Consider the following 18305-nt stretch of genomic DNA (forward strand, 5'->3'; position numbering starts at 1 on the left):
TGGCTCCTCGCAGGGAGGGGCTTCTGATTGTATAAGTGAAGTGATTCTCCTGTGCTCTGTGCTCATTCTATACACGTCACACTAGGTGGCTGTGTGGGGTGAGCCCACCTGCAGGTGTTTTAGTTGAACTTTCCGAGAGACAATGTTATGTGTGTATTATTATACAATAGAGTATCATTATTAAACAGAAACTGCCACCACAGTAACGAAAGTAACAAAAAGTAACAAAGTAACGAAAAGTAACCAAAAGTAACGAAAAGTAACTAAAAGTAACGGAAAGTAACTAAAAGTAACGGAAAGTAACTAAAAGCAACTAAGTAACGTAATGTAACGTCACGTAACGTCACGTAACGTAACGAAAAGTAACAAAAGTCACTAAAAAGTAACTAAAAGTACGAAAGTAACTAAAAGTACGAAAGTAACTAAAAGTACGAAAGTAACTAAAAAGTAACTAAAAAGTAACTAAAAGTACAAAAGTAACTAAAAAGTAACTAAAAGTACAAAAGTAACTTAAAAGTACAAAGTAACTAAAAGTAACTAAAGTAGTAACTAAAAGTAACAGTAACTAAAGAACATTAACGAAAAAGTAACGAAAAGTACGAGAGTAACTAAAAAGTAACTAAAAGTACAAAGTAACTAAAAGTAACTAAAAGTACAAAAGTAACTCAAAAGTAACTAAAAGTACAAAAGTAACAAGTAACTAAAGTAACTAAAGTACAAAGTAACTAACTAAGTAACTAAAAAGTAACTAAAAGTACGAAAGTAACTAAAAGTACGAAAGTAACTAAAAGTAACGAAAAGTAACGAAAGTTACGTAAGTACGAAAGTAACGTAACGTAGGTGGCGCTATGACCCTGAACTAATATTAATATATGGATGTGTTCAGGTCACGATTGTGATCATAGTAAGGAACTTACTGTAGAACTCGCTTTGTTTCGTAAGGCATGACTAAGGTGCACCTCCTCCACGGAGGCTTAAATATGTCCGAGCCAAATGTTGAAAACCAGGGACGCAGAATTTCAAAAAGGGAACTAGGCAAATTAACTAGATTTACAAAGAGTAGATTTACAAAGTACTTCCTGTTTCATGGCGAATCAGTAGGTGGCGCTATGACACTGAGGAAATATTGACACATAGAGCTGTTCAGGCTTGGTCTCTGATCATGAGACATCAGTTTGGCGGTGATAGGACAATGCACACTGGACTTATGACAACATCGTCTCCTTTGGCGAAGGATGAACCTTCGCCGCACCTCAATGTTTACACGGTTTGAGGAAATGTCACAATTCGGACCATGATCCAATGACTTGTAAAGCAGCCAGGAGCAGTTCATCAAAGTAAAAACATGTCACTTCCTGTAGCCAGCAGGTGGCGCTGTGATTTTAAGTCAAGATTTCTGTGTAGATGTCACCAGGCCGGGACTCTTGTCTTACATTTTCTAGTTTGGAACTCGATTGGTACAAATATGTCAGAGATACAGAACCTCATGTTTTGATGGCGTGTAATCAGACTTTGATGCCACGCCACGGTCACACCGTGTGACGAAAAATCGATCTTTGAGTTAGTTTTTATCTCCATCTTGTTTAAATGACACTCATCTCAATATGAAGTTGATCTGATGAAAGCCCTACGACAAGTTCGTCAAAGTAAAAATGTGAAAAATGGCCAAAATGGCCACTAAAGTCAAAATGGCGGGCTTCCTATTTGGTCTAGCATATCTATCCAAGAGACTTATTTGTTTGTTATGAGAAGACACATGTCCCTAATGGTTTTTTGTACATGTCCGCAACTTGTGGTGCCGGGGCTGCCCTTTAGGGGGCGCTAGTCAGTTATTTTGCCACGCCCATTCCTTAAAACCATATGAATGTCTGCAGGGGGGGGCTGTTGCTACACAAATGTAGTTTGAGGGAGATAGACCCATGAACACGGAAGTTACAGCAATTTCGTGTGTCACAGTGAGTCGATGAACTTTAACGCCACGCCATTAATATGGCGTTTGACGAAAAGTCACAGTAATCTTATGCCTACATTATCAATGTCTTGAGACCCTTTTGGCATAGGTTTGACATGGCTGCGGTCAGTAGATGAGGAGGAATACTTCCTAAGACATGCAAAAGACATTTCCTGTTGCCACCAGGGGGCGCTGTGTTTTTAAGTCATGATTTCTGTGTAGATGTCATCAGGCCGGGACTTTTGTCTTACATGTCTAGTTTGGACTCGATTCGACCAAATATGTCCGAGATACAGAACCTCGTGTTTTGATGGCGTGTAATCAAACTTTGACGCCACGCCACGGTCACGCCGTGTGACGAAAAATCGATCTTTGAGGTAGTTTTCATCTCCATTTTGTTGTGATGACACGCATCTCCATATGAAGTTGATCTGATGAAAGCCCTGGGACAAGTACATCAAAGTAAAAATGTGGAAAATGGTCAGTATGGCCACTAAAGTCAAAATGGCGGGCTTCCTGTTGCTTTTTTCCCATTGCACCTCTGACCTTTTTTGTTTGTCTTGTCATGATACACCTGGGCTACGATTTTTGTGAAGATCGGTGAAAGCTAACTGAGGGGCTTTTCCTTAGATGGCGCTGTTGAGCCATTTTTCCACGCTCATTTCCAATTACTCCAGAATACAATTACTTTTTGGGGCTTTGAATTCCCTGCAAACTTTGGTAACAATTTGAGCATGTCTAGGCCCTGAAAAAGCCCCAAAAGGGAAATACAAATCCTTCAAAATACAATAGGGCCTCCCACCGTTCGGTGCTCGGGCCCTAATGACAAAACAAAAACTTGATGCATGTGAACAGCGTTGGGAAGCCAGGCTGTCCCCATACACTTTCAGTATCAAGCATATCACAAGCATAACACAACAGGTGATGACATGTTTAGCCGCATGTTGTCTTTTATCCGCTGGCTGTCGAGGTGGTGTCCTGTAAACGGTGTGGGCTTTGTAGATAATTGGCAAACTTTTTGGAGGAAACCTGGTCATGTTTGGAGAGACGGCGTTCATCCCACTTGGGATGGAGCATCTCTCTTATCTAGGAATATTACCCAGTCTATTAAATGACAACCCAGAGTTGGGACCAGGACGCAGAGCTGCAGTGCTACACACTTCTCTGCGCTCCCTCTGGATCAGTCACACAACCACAAACCCATAGAGATTGTGTCTGTCCACCGTCCCATTACATTATTTAAATCAAACAATAACAGAGGGAGAATTCCACACAAAAATCTAATACAAATTAACACAACCTCTGCAACAACTCAGGAAACAAAGACTTTTAAATGTGGTCTGTTAAACATAAGATCATTATCATCAAAGGCTATTTTAGTTAATGAACTAGTCTCAGATCATAAAATAGATTTATTGTCCCTCACTGAGACGTGGCTGCATCCTGATGAATATGTCAGTCTAAATGAATCTACTCCCCCCAGTCATGTAAATACACACGTTCCCAGAGAATTTGGGGGAGGAGGTGGAGTTGCTGCTATTTTTAACTCCAGTCTATTAATTAATCCTAAACCTAAACTAAGCTACAACTCATTTGAATGTCTTGTTCTTAGTCTTCCACGCCAATCCAAGAAACACCAACAGCCCAAAAAATATTTGCTGTAGTTTACCGTGCTCCTGGGGCTTATACTGAATTTTTAACAGAATTCCCTGAGTTTTTATCAAACCTAGTCCTAAAGACCGATAAAATTATTATTGTTGGTGACTTTAATATTCATGTTGACAATAATAAAGATAGCCTTAGCATAGCATTTATTTCGATATTAGACTCAATTGGTTTCAGTCAGTGTGTACACCAACCTACTCATTGTTGTAACCACACACTTGACCTTATATTATCAAACGGTGTCAAAATTGAACATCTAACGGTACTTCCGCGCAATCCAATTCTATCAGACCATAATTTAATAACCTTCGATTTTTCACTATCAGAATATATGCCACTAATAATAAACTCATTTTCTAGATGTTTAGTGCTGATAGTGCTGTAGCTACATTTAAGGAAATAATTCCAATTACATTTAAACCCGTACTATCCGTCGATATAAACAACAAATTCATTAAAAACCCTAGCTCCACTGAGATTGACCATCTCGTCGATAGCTCTGTAGACTCATTACGATTAACATTAGACTCAATAGCGCCTCTAAAAAAGAAACATATAAAACATAGTAAATTAGCTCCGTGGTATAATTCCAAGACACAGGAGTTAAAACAAGTATCAAGAAAACTAGAAAGGAAGTGGCGCTCCAGCAACCGTGTTGAAAATCTCCTAGACTGGAAGAATAGTGTTAAAGCATATAAGAAGGCCCTCCACAAAGCAAGAGCCGCCTACTATTCGAAACTAATAGAAGAGAATAAAAACAACCCCAGGTTTCTCTTCAGCACTGTAGCCAGGCTGACAGAGAGTCACATCTCCACCGAACCCAGTATTCCTCGATCCCTAAATAGCAATATCTTTATGAATTTCTTTAATGATAAAATTCTAACTATTACAAATCAAATCAAACATCTCCTGCCCTCAATTGGCACTAATACCCCATCAAGAACAGAAAACTCAGAAACGGCTAAGAATCCTACCAATTATTTAGACAGCTTCTCTCTGATCACCCTTGATCAGCTGACCAAATTAATCTCATGTTCTAAACCAACAACTTGTATCTCAGACCCCATTCCTACAAAATTACTTAAAGAAATTCTGCCCCTAATTGACAGTTCATTACTGAACACAATACATCTGTCATTATCATCAGGATATGTACCACAGTCTTTTAAAATAGCTGTAATCAAACCCCTTCTCAAAAAACCCACCCTAGACCCAGAGGTTTTAGCCTTAAACTCATTAAACTCAGATAAGAATCTACAATAGAATTTAAAATTCTCCTCCTCACCTTCAAGGCCCTTAATAATATGGCACCATTATATCTTAAAGAGCTGTTAGTACCTTATCAACCCACTAGAGCACTGCGCTCCCAGAATTCAGGCTTACTTGTCGTCCCTAAAGTCTCTAAAAGTAGAGTAGGAGCCAGAGCTTTCAGCTATCAAGCTCCTCTCCTGTGGAATCATCTCCCACTTTCAGTTCGGGAGGCAGACACCATCTGTATGTTTAAGAGTAGGCTTAAAACCTTCCTTTTTGATAAAGCTTATAGTTAGAGCTGGTCCAGGCTTGTCTTAGACCCGCTCTTAGTTATGCTGCTATAGGTCTAGAAGGTCGGGGGACACATGACACACGGAGCTTCTCTTTCCAGCTTCTCCTTCCTCTTCTCAATCGTTATCACATCAAAGTAATTCATATCCCATCAATACATGTTACTGACTTGACTTCCTCCCCGGAGTCCCTTTGCCTTATCGTCCGCAGATCCAGGGCCGCGGCTGTGGCCACATCATGGATTAGGATCTGTGGATCACGTATCAGAGGTTGTAATGGTGGATCCAGTATGGCGGATTCTGCATCGTGCTGGCTGATCGTGATAATAAAGGCAGATCCTTTATCGTGTTGGCATCAGATAATGGTGGTGGACCACGACCGAGGTGGCAGCTGATGATGGATCCTAATGGCGGCAGTGGACAATGACTGTGGACTATAGTGGCATCCGATCTTGATGGTGGATCATGATCTTGCTGGCTGCTGACCATAGACTATGATTGCAGCAGGACTGCTCGATACATAGTATTTCTCCTCAGACACTTGACCATTAATGACATTAATCCACCAATTCACTGACCTTCAGTTATACTTCAAAATGTTTACCCTTATAAATGCTGCTAAAACCTTTATCTTGATGTTCTCCTTTACACTTGACATCCATTGCACTTCTGTCCGTCCTGGGAGAGGGATCCCTCACATGTGGCTCTCTCTGAGGTTTCTACGTTCTTTTTATCCTGTTAAAAGGGTTTTTTAGTAGTTTTTCCTTACTCTTGTTGAGGGTTAAGGGCAGAGGATGTCACACCATGTTAAAGCCCTATGAGACAAATTGTGATTTGTGAATATGGGCTATACAAATAAAATTTGATTGATTGATTGATGATTAAGTTGCCTTAAGTAAAGACCCTTTTTATAGGTCAGTGAGCCATATGATGATCTTTTGGCAGATGCTGAGGGAACGAGGGAGGTTGGATGTTTTCCGCTGCAAGGTTCAATGCCTCCAGTTAGAGGACTCAGGCTGTGACCACAGGGGCTCCACGGGACAAGCAGCTGCCTCCGAACAGTGTGGCAACAAAGGCAGCTGCCTCCAAAAAGTGTGGCATCAAAGGCAGCTGCCTCCAAACAGTAATTCACTCAGAGAAGCAGAGCAGCTTTGTAATTATGTGGTTTGTGACAGTTTGTTGACTCCACAGTCTCGGTTGTCTTCGTCGTGTCTGTTGCTCCAGAATAAAGTATGGAGTCTCCCAGTGTAACCTCAGTGGTCCTGCTGGCCTGCGGCTCCTTCAACCCCATCACCAACATGCACCTGAGGATGTTTGAACTGGCTCGAGATCATCTGGAAGACACAGGTACATTCAAATAACGATAAGATCTTCTGAAGGAAATATTAGTGTTACTTTCTCTTTCACTTCTAAAAAGATCAAGTCCTGCAGATAGCGTGAGTTTTAACTGCTATTTACTACATCCTGTGGAAGTACATTACATACTCTCAATCAAGTTTGCACTATTTCTCAGAAATCAGTTCGGTTCACACACACACCCTCCCTTGTGTCTCAGGTCAGTACAAGGTGGTGAGTGGCCTCATCTCTCCTGTGGGCGATGGCTATAAGAAGAAGGGTTTGATTGAGGCCTCCCACCGTCTGGAAATGGCCAGATTGGCCACAGAGAACTCAGACTGGATCACTGTAGATTCCTGGGAGAGCTTGCAGCCTGAGTGGGTGGAGACGGTTGAAGTGATTCGGTAAGTTGACGATTCTTATCTCTTGTTAGTGGCAGTGGCTGTGCTAGCTGCAGGCAGCACTATTTGTGTTTTTCTCTTGTGTTGTTATTATAACTAGACTACAATAAGGTAATCTGCCAATGAGTGTAAGGAACTATCTGTCAGATCTTTCTGTGTCCTTGATCAGAGTTTGTTTGCTTGGGGTTTTCTATTTTTGCCTCTAATTCCTCTTTGTCAGTGATGACACAACAAATTAAATTTTAATGTGGAATGATAATAAGCTGGTCCAGTGCCATTTAAGAACTGAGTGAAATGTTTACATATATATATATATACAGAAATGAGAATCTCATATGTATGGGTTGTATAATTAATTTGTTAGCACAGGGACGTGCACAGAAATTTTGGGGGCAGGGGCTCAAGTGAGAAAAAGGGCACTTCTCATAATTATTTATTTAAAAAAACTTACTAAACAATTTATGTTTTTACCCTCACACTCACGCAATTGTTATGTACTCAACGGTTCACACAGAGACAATGGTCTTCTTTGGTATACACTACGTTTATCACAAGAGCAGACAACAACAAAAGAAACAAAGATGCATATTGTTGTATTTCAATGTATCACATCCACAGTGGACCCGCTGATAAAAGGACAGGGTCTCTAGCCCCCTATGATGTCTATGTATGCATGTTTATGTTAATGCATAATAATGTATGTATGGATATTGGATATGATTTGGGGTGAAGAAAAGGTGACACTTGGTTGTGTTCTTTTGCCGTTTCCACTTCTTGAAAACGTCACTGCATAAAAAAGTTCGACCTGTAAGACACCTTCTATAATTTGTGCTTTTCAGTTGCCTTTAGTCTCACAGGTTGTGACTTCCTGCTGTAAAGAATGAACTTCATGAGGGAAATAAATGGACATGGACTTGTGGACATAATAATCATTACCATGAATCATTTGATACTGTACCTTGCAGTCCAAACAAGAAATCAGTGTTTAATCTTAGTCGTAATTTCATATTAATTATGTCAGGTGTTCATTTTAAATGGTCACTTGTCTAAAATATGTATTTTTATAAATAAAACTTATTGAAAGTTGTAATCAAAGGAAAATGATAAGCTAAACTTAAACAATGTAGCTTAAAGGTTCAGTGTGTAAAATTTAGTGGTGAAGTTTCATGTTGCAGCTGAATCCCTCACCTCACCCTCCCATGTCAAACATGAAAGAGAACCTGTGGAAGCTTTCAGTTGTCATAGAACTCAAGGTGTTTAGTTTTTATAGTCTGGGCTACTGTAAAAAACATGGCGGCCTCCGCAGAGAGGACCCTCTCCTGGTGTAAATACAAAGTATTTAAATATAAAGGGTTTAGATGAAACACACTAGTGAAAACATCACTAGGATTATTTTATTATCAATTTCTGCCAATAGATCCCTTTCACCTAAATCTTACTCACTGAACCTTTAAATATATAATAAAACAATATTTACGTGATAAATCTTGAAAATCTTTTGTTTCTTGCTGTATTCACTCAGGCATTACTATGAGAAACTGCTCGAGACACAGCAGAAATGCGACGAGACGGACACCTATGAAGCTTCATCCCCTCAGAACAGGAGCGGTAGGTCACGTGTGGCTATGTAAAGAATGGTATAATGTAAATGTTGTTCTTTTTTTCACTCCTACCTTTTTTAATTCGTGATTTCAGACAGGTAACAAGTCACGTTCTGAATGGTTCACTGTATTCAGTTTAACTTAATAACAGGAGACAATGGTTTGAGTGTATGGATACTTCTTTTTCCCCCTTTGTTAAGAAAAGCTACATTCATATATAGTTTTCTGATAAGCTGTTTTCTCTGCTCTCAGACGGCCCTCAGCTGATGTTGCTGTGTGGGGCTGACTTCCTGGAGTCCTTTGGGGTCCCCAATCTGTGGAAGCAGGAGGACATCGATGAGATCGTGGGTGGCTATGGTTTGGTCTGCATCACTCGCACTGGCTACGACCCGCACAAGTTCGTCCACAAGTCGGACGTGCTGTGGAAGCATCGCAGAAACATCCACTTGGTCCACGAGTGGGTGACCAACGACATCTCCGCCACTCACATGCGTCGGGCTCTTCGTCGAGGTCAGAGCAGCGGGAACCTGCTGCCAGACACCGTGGTGAGCTACATTCAACAGATCGACCTCTACAGTGCAGAGAGCGAGCAGAAAAACGCTGATGTGGTTCTTGCACCGCTTCAGAGAAACTCGGGGCATCCTCAAGCTGAGGCATTTACTGCTGCAGCTGCAAAAACAGAAGTGTGAGCTGTTCACACTGACGGCTGTAGGTTTACTGTCAACTGAAACCATATCAGTTTATTTATGCTTCCACCAGGGCCTACTCTACACAGTAGTCTATTCTTATGTTGCACTGAACTCTGCATCTCCTCCGTACTTTCTCCAGAGGAGATGGATTTGTGAACAAAAATGTCAGAGTGAGATGTCCGCAGTACTTTCTCTGCCTGACCTCCTAGTATTAATTAAGTCCGTAGAAATCCAGGAGAAGTCGATGTGTGAACACAGCAGGGGATCCTCTGCTGGATGTGAAAGGCAAACTGCGTCTCTACCATGTTTCAGTTTACTTCTCAACACATCAAACAAATTATTACTTGGTGCTGAAGATCTAAAAATGAAGGTGGGATTTCTAGTCACTGTAAATAAAATAAACCTCTTTCTTTTCCACCTCGCAAGCTTTTCATTGCTGTTAAGATACTTTTTTCACTCCCAACATCCTCAGTGAAGGAATTGCCAAATCGACACCTTTTGGTTTTTGATTAAGATGATTCTCATCACGACAGTTAACTCAACTTTCAGGGTAATCATCAATAGCTGAATTTGCAAATTGCAACTGACTGTAAAAGACTGACTGTGAGAGCTGTGTTTAAATGAAACAATACCTGATTACATCACATTAGTATCAGAATTGGTGCCTAATTAATTTGCCTTTTATTGTTGCAATAACGGTATTAGATAAGATCAAAAACCTGAATATTAAAAGGTCCAATGCAAAGTAATCGGGGTTAAGACTGTGGCTGAATCTCAGTCCAACACGAGTCATGTTTTGATGTCTCTGTCAGGTGCTGATGACAGAACCTTTGCACATGCGGCGTCTTGGCTGGAAACAACCCGGACTAGTTTTTGTGAGTAACATCCCCGAACAGGAGTACCTGCTTTGGGGCAGGTTGCCGCATAATGTCCCTATGTCACCTGGGAGCACAGTAGTGGTGGAGCCTACTTCTTCTAAGTGTATCCCTCGAGGCATCATGGTTAGCAGAGTGGTCACACCTTTGTTGCTGTATTCACTCAGGCATCACTATGAGAAATTGCTCGAACTGCAGAACTGCGATGAGACGGACACAGTCAAATACACCAAAAAGAGACTTGTTATGAATATGATATCTCCGCCACTCAAGACGTGCACCTGGCGCTTCGTCGAGGTCAGAGCATCAGGTACCTGCTGCCAGACGGCATGGTGAGCTACATTCAACAGAACGGCCTCTACAGTACAGAGAGCGAGCAGAAAAACGCTGATGTGGTTCTTGTGTTACAGCAAAAGAAACATAAGGAAATGATAGGCATTTGCTATCTCGACGACCTCCTGGTCTTTGCCCTATCAGAGCAAAAAGTCCTCAATAGGTTGGAGGTTGTTTTTCAGAGCCTGACACAACCTGAAGTTGAGCCCAAAGAAATGCACCTGTTACGGAGGTCTGTGAAATTCATCGGGCACGTTATTGACAGTGATGGGCTAGCTGTTGACCCAGAAAAAGTGGAAGTCCTCGCCAGAATGTCAAAGAGGGACTTATTGGGGGATGATGGCTGCACACCTTCACTTCAGAGAGTAAAGTCATTCCTTGGGATGACCGATACCGAGCTGCTCCTCAATTCTGCTGATAGTGGAAGCAAAGGACAAAGAGAGGAAGCATTACCCCTGATAGACTCACCTGGTTCCAGTGGGATTTTCGAGTCATGCATGAATGATACTCACCTTGACCCTTTAGCAAGCGTTCCTGACCAAGATGAAACAGGGCCCTGTAACATCATTTTACCCATAACAGTGACTAGTCAGATATCAACACAAGTTCCAGAGCTTGAGAGACATATGGTCAGAACACGCACAGGCAAGGTTGTTAGGGCAGTTATTCGACTAAAAGAAAACCTCTCCCAAGGAGTATTGTAAAAGGGTTTATTAGAAAGTCTCAGTCTTTACTGAATTTGTTCTAAACGGAGCCAAAGAAATATAGTCCAAAGAACTGTGTTATGCTTTTATTCAGTACATGTATTTCTTTGAATTGGCTCAGGCAATGTTCACATTTGCGGGATTGAGTGGCAAGATTTTATGTGGTGTAAAATATATCATACCAACTAGGAGAAGCAGAAGCCTGATCAACTTCTGTTTTCTCTGAACTTATTTCGTAAATAGCTTTATATGCCGTGTTAGGGAATTAGATTCCAGAGGATATCGTGGAATGAGTGAATGTGAACATTTTGCTCCTCGTTATTGCTTTATTTGTACAGCAAAACCTTCAGTACATTCAGGATTTTGGGGAAATTAAGGAGTGGTGAATGTAACAGATAGAAGAAGTGATAGGAAATAACTTCTGTAATTTGTATTTCTTTTGGTTAGTGTTCTTTTATAATATGTATTAATTTCACCAAAATCCCTCACCAGCTTTACTGTTTCCATATTTATTTTTCTTGGTATTGGGATTATTGTAATAGTTTGCATTTTTGTGCTCTTATTACTTAATGAAATTTCGAGCTCTTATTTTGAAGATTAGCGGATGGTCCGCGTTATTTACTGTCCCCCCTCAGACTGCGCTGTATTTGACTTCGACAGGTATGTGTTCAAGACAGAGATATTGTAAAGTGACATTGTTAAGTTTGATTATTGATTTGATAGCAAAAATCACCATAATATTGTTTGGTGAGGTGACTGTGTAGTTTTCTTTGGCCACCGGAAGTGCCTCTACGAGCTGCCGCTGCTACGATTTGAGCTTGAACTTACTGAGCTAATGTTCCCTGGCTACACGTGAAGCTAATGTGCCTTTAGGTTTACAGCTCATATTTAAATGACAGTTTTTATCGTTTTAAGTTTTTGTGATTCACTCAGAGAAGCAGAGCTGTTTTGCACATGTGTGGCTTGTGACAGTTTGTTGACTCCACTGTTGTCTTCGTCGTGTCTGTTGCTCCAGAATAAAGTATGGAGTCTCCCAGTGTAACCTCAGTGGTCCTGCTGGCCTGCGGCTCCTTCAACCCCATCACCAACATGCACCTGAGGTTGTTTGAGCTGGCTCGAGATCATCTGGAAGACACAGGTACATTCAAATGACAGTTAGATCTTCTAAAGGAAATATTATATAAGTGTTACTTTCTCTTTCACTTCTAAAAAGACCAAGTCCTGCAGATAGCGTGAGTTTTAACTGCTATTTACTACATCCTGTGAAAGTACATGACATACTCTCCATCCAGTTTGCACTTTTCCTCAGAAATCAGTTGTGTAGGTTTTGCGTAATCCTGCTGACAAATAAACCAACGAACAAACCAACGAACAGACAAGGGTGAACTCATAACCTCCTTGACGGAGTTGATTAATTGAAGTTAATTGAAAGATCACTTTGAAGAAATTCAACAGCACGACTCTGTTAATCTGGACAAACCACAGACCCTTTAAAATGGTTCCTGTTAATTAATCAAATATGTTTAGAGACATGTTTCTATGAGTTAACCGCATCTACTGTGCTGTTGCTTTTAATCGAGTGTTCACACACACTCCCTCCCTTGTGTCTCAGGTCAGTACAAGGTGGTGAGTGGCCTCATCTCTCCTGTGGGCGATGGCTATAAGAAGAAGGGTTTGATTGAGGCCTCCCACCGTCGGGAAATGGCCAGATTGGCCACAGAGAACTCAGACTGGATCACCGTAGATTCCTGGGAGAGCTTGCAGCCTGAGTGGGTGGAGACGGTTGCGGTGATTCGGTAAGTTGACCATTCTTTTTCTCTTGTTAGTGGCAGTGGCTGTGCTTGCTGCAGGCAGCACTACTAGTGTTTTTCTCTTGTGTTGTTATTACAACTAGACTACACCAAGGTAATCTGCCAATAAGTGTAAGGAACTATCTGTCAGATCTTTCTGTGTCCTTGATCAGAGTTTGTTTGCGGTTTTCTATTTCTGCCTCACATGTATGGGTTATATAATTCATTTATCAACGTGTAATAATGTATGTATGGCTTTTTGATATGCCTGGGGTGAAGAAAAGGTGACACTTGTGGTTGTGTTCTTTTGTCGTTTCCAATTCTTCAAAACTTCACTGCATAGAAAAGTTACAGTAATGAAGACGACACCTTCTATAATTTGTGCTTTTCAGTTGCCTTTAGTCTCATAGGGTGTGGCTTCCTGCTGTAAATAATTAGCTTCATCAGGGAAATAAAAGACATGGACTGGTGGACATAATCATGAACATGAATCATCTGATACTGTGCCTTGCAGTCCAAACAAGAAATGTGGGTTTGGTCTTAGTCATAATTTTATATTAATCATGTCAGAAATTCGTCACTTGTCATAAAAACTCAAAAGGTGTTTAGTTTGGGCTACTGTAAAAAAAACATGTCGGCCTCCGCAGAGAGGACCCGCTCCTCAAGGGTAAAGAAGACAACAATTTGTACAATTTAGATGAAACACACTAGTGAAAACATCACTAGGATTATTTTAAAATCAATAGATCCCTTTCACCCAAATTACACACTGAACCTTAAACAAATAATGAAACCATTTTTAGGTGATAAATCTAGAAAAATCTGATGTTTTGTTTGATGCTGTATTTACTCAGGCATCACAATGAGAAACTGCTCGAGACACAGCAGAACTGCGATGAGATGGACACAGTCAAATACACCAAAAAGAGACGAATAGAGAATCGTTATGAAGCTTCATCTCATCAGAAAAGGAGAGGTAAGTCACGTGAGGCTATGTAAAGCATGGTTTAATGTTAATGTTGTTCTTTCTGTCCTATTTTACGCTTCTGCCTTTTTCAATTGTACACGGATAAGAAGTCAAATTCTTAATGTCTCTCTTTATCTCCTCATGATCTCACTATCTGTGTTTATTTGTATTTGCTTCTATTATTTAATGCCCTCTTTCCCCTTTAATCTCTACTTTCTTCTTTTTTCCCCTTTGTTAAGAAAAGCTACATACAGATATTTTCTGATAAGCTTTTTTCTCTGCTCTCAGACGGCCCTAAGGTGATGTTGCTGTGTGGGGCTGACGTCCTGGAGTCCTTTGGGGTCCCCAATCTGTGGAAGCAGGAGGACATCGATGAGATCGTGGGTGGCTACGGTTTGGTCTGCATCACTCGCACTGGCAACGACCCGCACAAGTTCATCAACAAGTCGGACGTGCTGTGGAAGCATCGCAGAAACATCCACTTGGTCCACGAGTGGGTGACCAACGACATCTCCGCCACTCACATGCGTCGGGCGCTTCGTCGACGTCAGAGCGTCAGGTACCTGCTGCCAGACGCTGTGGTGAGCTACATTCAACAGAACGACCTCTACAGTGCAGAGAGCGAGCAGAAAAACGCTGATGTGGTTCTTGCACCGCTTCAGAGATACTTGGAGGCGTCCTCGAGCTGAGGCATTTACTGCTGCAGCTGCTAAAACAGAAGTGTGAGCTGTTTACACCGACGGCTGTAGGTTTACTGTCAACTGAAAACCAGTACCTACCACCAGTGCCTACTCTACACAGTAGTCTATTCTTATGCTACACGTGTGTTTTTTAGAGGATTTTTCACTGATTTCTCTGAAGTAGGGCTGCACGATATATCGCGATATCAACGTGTGCGATAGACATATTGCAAAAGACGGCAAAAACTGCGATAAATCATGATCCATGCGCCACGCAGTCACGCTCTGCTTATTTATTGCAAGTCATATCGTCATCGCGATATTAAACAACGTTATCGCATGTTTTCCTAATATTGTGCAGCCCTACTCTGAAGCTGCTTTAAGACATGCACTGAACTCCCCATCTCCTCCGTACTTTCTCCAGAGGAGATGCATGTGTGAACACAAAATGTCCGAGTGAGACGCTCCGCAGTGCTTTCTCTGCTTGACCTGCTAGTATAAAGTCCGTCGAAATCCAGGAGAAGTCGATGTATGAATGATGTGTGAATGATATGTGAACCCTAACCCCACAGCAGGGGGTCCTGTACTGGATGTAAAAGGCAAACAACAGGTAAAGTCCGTAGCCAATTCTCTGGATTTTACCTGGAGGTCATGTCTGAAAAAGGCTTGAGTGAAGTGATTTGGACTTTGAGATCATGTTAATGTCATATAAATCTGCTGTGTCGTTAGTGACATTTGGATTCACAATTTTGAGTTTTTTAAAATATGGCAAAGATCTAAACAAATGTGAGCCTTTTTACTTTCCCTTCCATGTTTCAGTTTACTCTTCTCAACACATTAATCAAATTTTGTACTTGGTGCTGAAGATCTAAAAATGAAGGTGTGATTTGTATTCACTGCAAATGAAATAAACCTCTTTCTTTTCCACCTCGCAAGCTTTTCATTGCTGTTAAGATACTTTTTTCACTCCCAACATCCTCAGTGAAGGAATTGCCAAATCGACACCTTTTGGTTTTTGATTAAGATGCTTCTCATCACGACAGTTAACTCAACTTTCAGGGTAATCATCAAGAGCTGAATTAGCAAATTGCAACTGACTATGAAAGACTCACTGTGAGAGCTGTGTTTAAATGAAACGATACCTGATTACATCACATTAGTATCAGAATTGGTGCCTAATTAATATACCTTTTAATGTTGCAATAATGGTATTAGATAAGATCAAAAACCTGAATATTAAAAGGTCCAATGCAAAGTAACCGGGGTTAAAGTCATGTTTTGATGTCTTTGTCAGGTGCTGATGACAGAATCCGTGCACATGTGGCGTCTTGTCTGGAAAACAACCCAGACTAGTTTTTGCAAATAACATTGTGAGCAGTCGACCTGTTTGCTGCTCGGTGCAAGATAAAATATCTTGTGTGTTTGACAATGTGTTTGATTTCCTGTCAAAATGGAGACGTATCAAAACATTCCCCACACGAGGAAGTAACTTCAGTAATTTCATTCCATTTCATTTCTTTGTACCTTGTATGCGGATGTTTGTCATGTTCTGTCAGGTCATCTTCATAAAAACTGCAGGTGTTTGACCATGATTTGCATTGAAGCCACAAGACAAGAAAGTTAAATAGATTTTTTTTTTTATGAATAAACTGATAATATAATAAGAAATAAAAGTAAGGATAAAAAAACCTGTGTGGTGTAAGAAAATAGTAAATATTAGATTTAATAAAATGCTGTGGCAAACAGGAAAGTCCTCAGCATTGATTTCGAAGAACTGCGAGTTGCACCGGCAGTTCTCCTGACTCTGGGTACAGGAAGCAGACCTGTCCCACATGAACTGAGGGTTCTGGATGGTTCATAACAGTAGATCAGTATAGACCAGAAATGTATTTAGGCCCTAAACTAAACCGTTCAGTGCTTTTTTAGGTCAACTAAGTTTGTGGGCATGTGTGTTCAATCAATCTGTAACCTTATGTATTATTTCAGGGAGCTGCCCAGTGGAACCAGTCGGACACGTCTGTCTTCAGCACTCCCTGGCACTGGTGTGAGTCCCGCCCTCATCCTCACATGAGCGAATGAGATTTTAGGACACTCCTGACTTTATTCCTGCAGGTCTCTCACAAAAGAGAATTGTCTCAGCCTGTTTTCAGAAGAAGTTTGATCATCACATTGTATTCACACGCACATCTCAGGAGGAATAAAAGAGATCAACAAAATGCCTACCAGCCTCTGTGGCACATGGGACACTATCAGCAATGTCAACTTTGAGGGTTACATGATTGCACTGGGTAAGACCTGAAATAATCTTATTTTATTTAAACCTTATTCTCTGTATTGAAAGACTTGAGATATTTGCATTTCAATCTGTAAAAGTCTAATTGTGCTGTGAAATGCATGCAGGTACAACATTACACAAGATTAAATACAGCCCTGGGTGTGAGAGGCATTGCTACTCTGGGAAAAACATGTTTGGCTGTGTTGTTGTATCAGTGCTATTTATGAGGGAGAAAAAATTGTGTTGTTGCCTTTGGGTGAGTTTGTTAAGGAAGATTTGTTAATTTAGTCAAAACACCACTTTACTATTTCAGGCATCAGCCCTTGCTTAAGAAAGATAGCTCTGAAGCTGAAGCTGAGGAAGGTGATTGAGCAGCAGGGAGACCAGTTCATCATCAAAACGCTCTCCCCCCTCAAATCCTACACCCTCTCCTTCCGAGTGGGCCAGGAGTTAGAGGAGTTCACCCAAGGACTGGACAACAGACACATCAAGGTGAGGATGGATGGGCAAAATGATTGCAAATGTTTTGCAGATCATGCAGTGTGTTTTAACTTTCATTTCTGGGCTGCTGAACCTGCTCTGTGTTGTGGTTTAATCTCTGTCTCGCTCTGTGCAGTCACTGGTGACATGGGAGGGGAATAAACTGGTGTGTGAACAATCCGGAGAGAAGAAGAACCGCGGCTGGACTCACTGGATTGAAGACAACAAGCTACATCTGGTAAGAATATGAACACAGGCAATTCTATATATTACACAAATCTAAATACTGAATAACTTACTCACATTTATATTTCTTGTACATTATGGCATTGCATTAATTCTATATTTCTGTGACCCTTTGCCCACAGGAGTTGTACTGTGAAGGAGAAGTTTGCAAGCAGGTTTTTAAGAAGAATGTGTCGGAGTGAAGAAGACAGAGAGTTGTATTAGGTGATGAATGACATTGTGTGTCAGATCCACTGACCTACAACAAAAGAAATGTTTTAAAAGTTCAGGTTGTGGTATTTTCTCTGTAACGAGACATCAGCGCTTAGTTCAGGCAGAATATAACCTGTCAGGGTGTGGATGTACACCAGTAGATGGCATCCATGCATTACTTTAGTCAGACTACATAGGTCTGTAGCTTGCTGGTGCTGGCCTCAGGTAATATATATAAAGAATGAAGAGCAGCAAGCATGTTTATTGTGCCTTTCAGCTGGCTGAAAAAGAAGCCTTTATAACCAGCCTCTGAAACTTATTGTTCCTCAGAAATCTCGTTTGTACAAATTATAATAGATACATTTTCTTTGCAGTGGCTTTTTGCTCTTATTCTGGCATTTGGTTGAGCTATATGTAAAATCTAAATCTCGGGTTCATGCAAATACTCAATGTACAGCAAAAGTGAGGTGCACTATGTGTGGAATGAAGTTTTGCTTTGGAATTCTGTGAAATAAAAATGGTTTTGAAAATAATCTGAAGTTTATTTTTTTCATTTTCTTATCTCATTACTATTATTATT

General features: G+C 40.8%; 2 protein-coding genes across 2 annotated transcripts; both read left to right on the plus strand.

The window, feature by feature from the left end:
• The first annotated feature begins 6042 nt into the window (after nt 1–6042).
• Nucleotides 6043–9198, plus strand: nmnat1 (nicotinamide nucleotide adenylyltransferase 1). Its single transcript, XM_035160106.2, has 4 exons — nt 6043–6504; nt 6713–6896; nt 8416–8501; nt 8747–9198. Exons 1-4 carry the CDS (start codon nt 6390–6392, stop codon nt 9181–9183), a joined length of 822 nt encoding a protein of 273 aa, XP_035015997.1. The 5' UTR covers nt 6043–6389; the 3' UTR covers nt 9184–9198.
• Nucleotides 9199–11677: 2479 nt separating this feature from the next.
• Nucleotides 11678–18258, plus strand: LOC118110635 (nicotinamide/nicotinic acid mononucleotide adenylyltransferase 1). Its single transcript, XM_035158578.2, has 9 exons — nt 11678–11755; nt 12111–12233; nt 12708–12891; nt 13740–13861; nt 14141–14536; nt 16701–16820; nt 17121–17299; nt 17424–17525; nt 17656–18258. Exons 2-9 carry the CDS (start codon nt 12119–12121, stop codon nt 17713–17715), a joined length of 1278 nt encoding a protein of 425 aa, XP_035014469.2. The 5' UTR covers nt 11678–11755; nt 12111–12118; the 3' UTR covers nt 17716–18258.
• The last annotated feature ends 47 nt before the right edge of the window (nt 18259–18305 follow it).

Source organism: Hippoglossus stenolepis, chromosome 6 (assembly GCF_022539355.2).
Source record: "Hippoglossus stenolepis isolate QCI-W04-F060 chromosome 6, HSTE1.2, whole genome shotgun sequence".
NCBI classification, from domain to species: Eukaryota; Metazoa; Chordata; class Actinopteri; order Pleuronectiformes; family Pleuronectidae; genus Hippoglossus; species Hippoglossus stenolepis.

Coding starts and splice junctions, on each gene's coding strand:
- nmnat1 (XM_035160106.2), top strand. CDS start 6,390: ATGGAGTCTCCCAGTGTAACCTCAGTGGTCCTGCTGGCCTGCGGCTCC. Junction 6,505..6,712: donor AGATCATCTGGAAGACACAG/GTACATTCAAAT, acceptor CTTGTGTCTCAG/GTCAGTACAAGGTGGTGAGT. Junction 6,897..8,415: donor GAGACGGTTGAAGTGATTCG/GTAAGTTGACGA, acceptor GTATTCACTCAG/GCATTACTATGAGAAACTGC.
- LOC118110635 (XM_035158578.2), top strand. CDS start 12,119: ATGGAGTCTCCCAGTGTAACCTCAGTGGTCCTGCTGGCCTGCGGCTCC. Junction 13,862..14,140: donor ATCTCATCAGAAAAGGAGAG/GTAAGTCACGTG, acceptor CTCTGCTCTCAG/ACGGCCCTAAGGTGATGTTG. Junction 17,300..17,423: donor TGGACAACAGACACATCAAG/GTGAGGATGGAT, acceptor CGCTCTGTGCAG/TCACTGGTGACATGGGAGGG.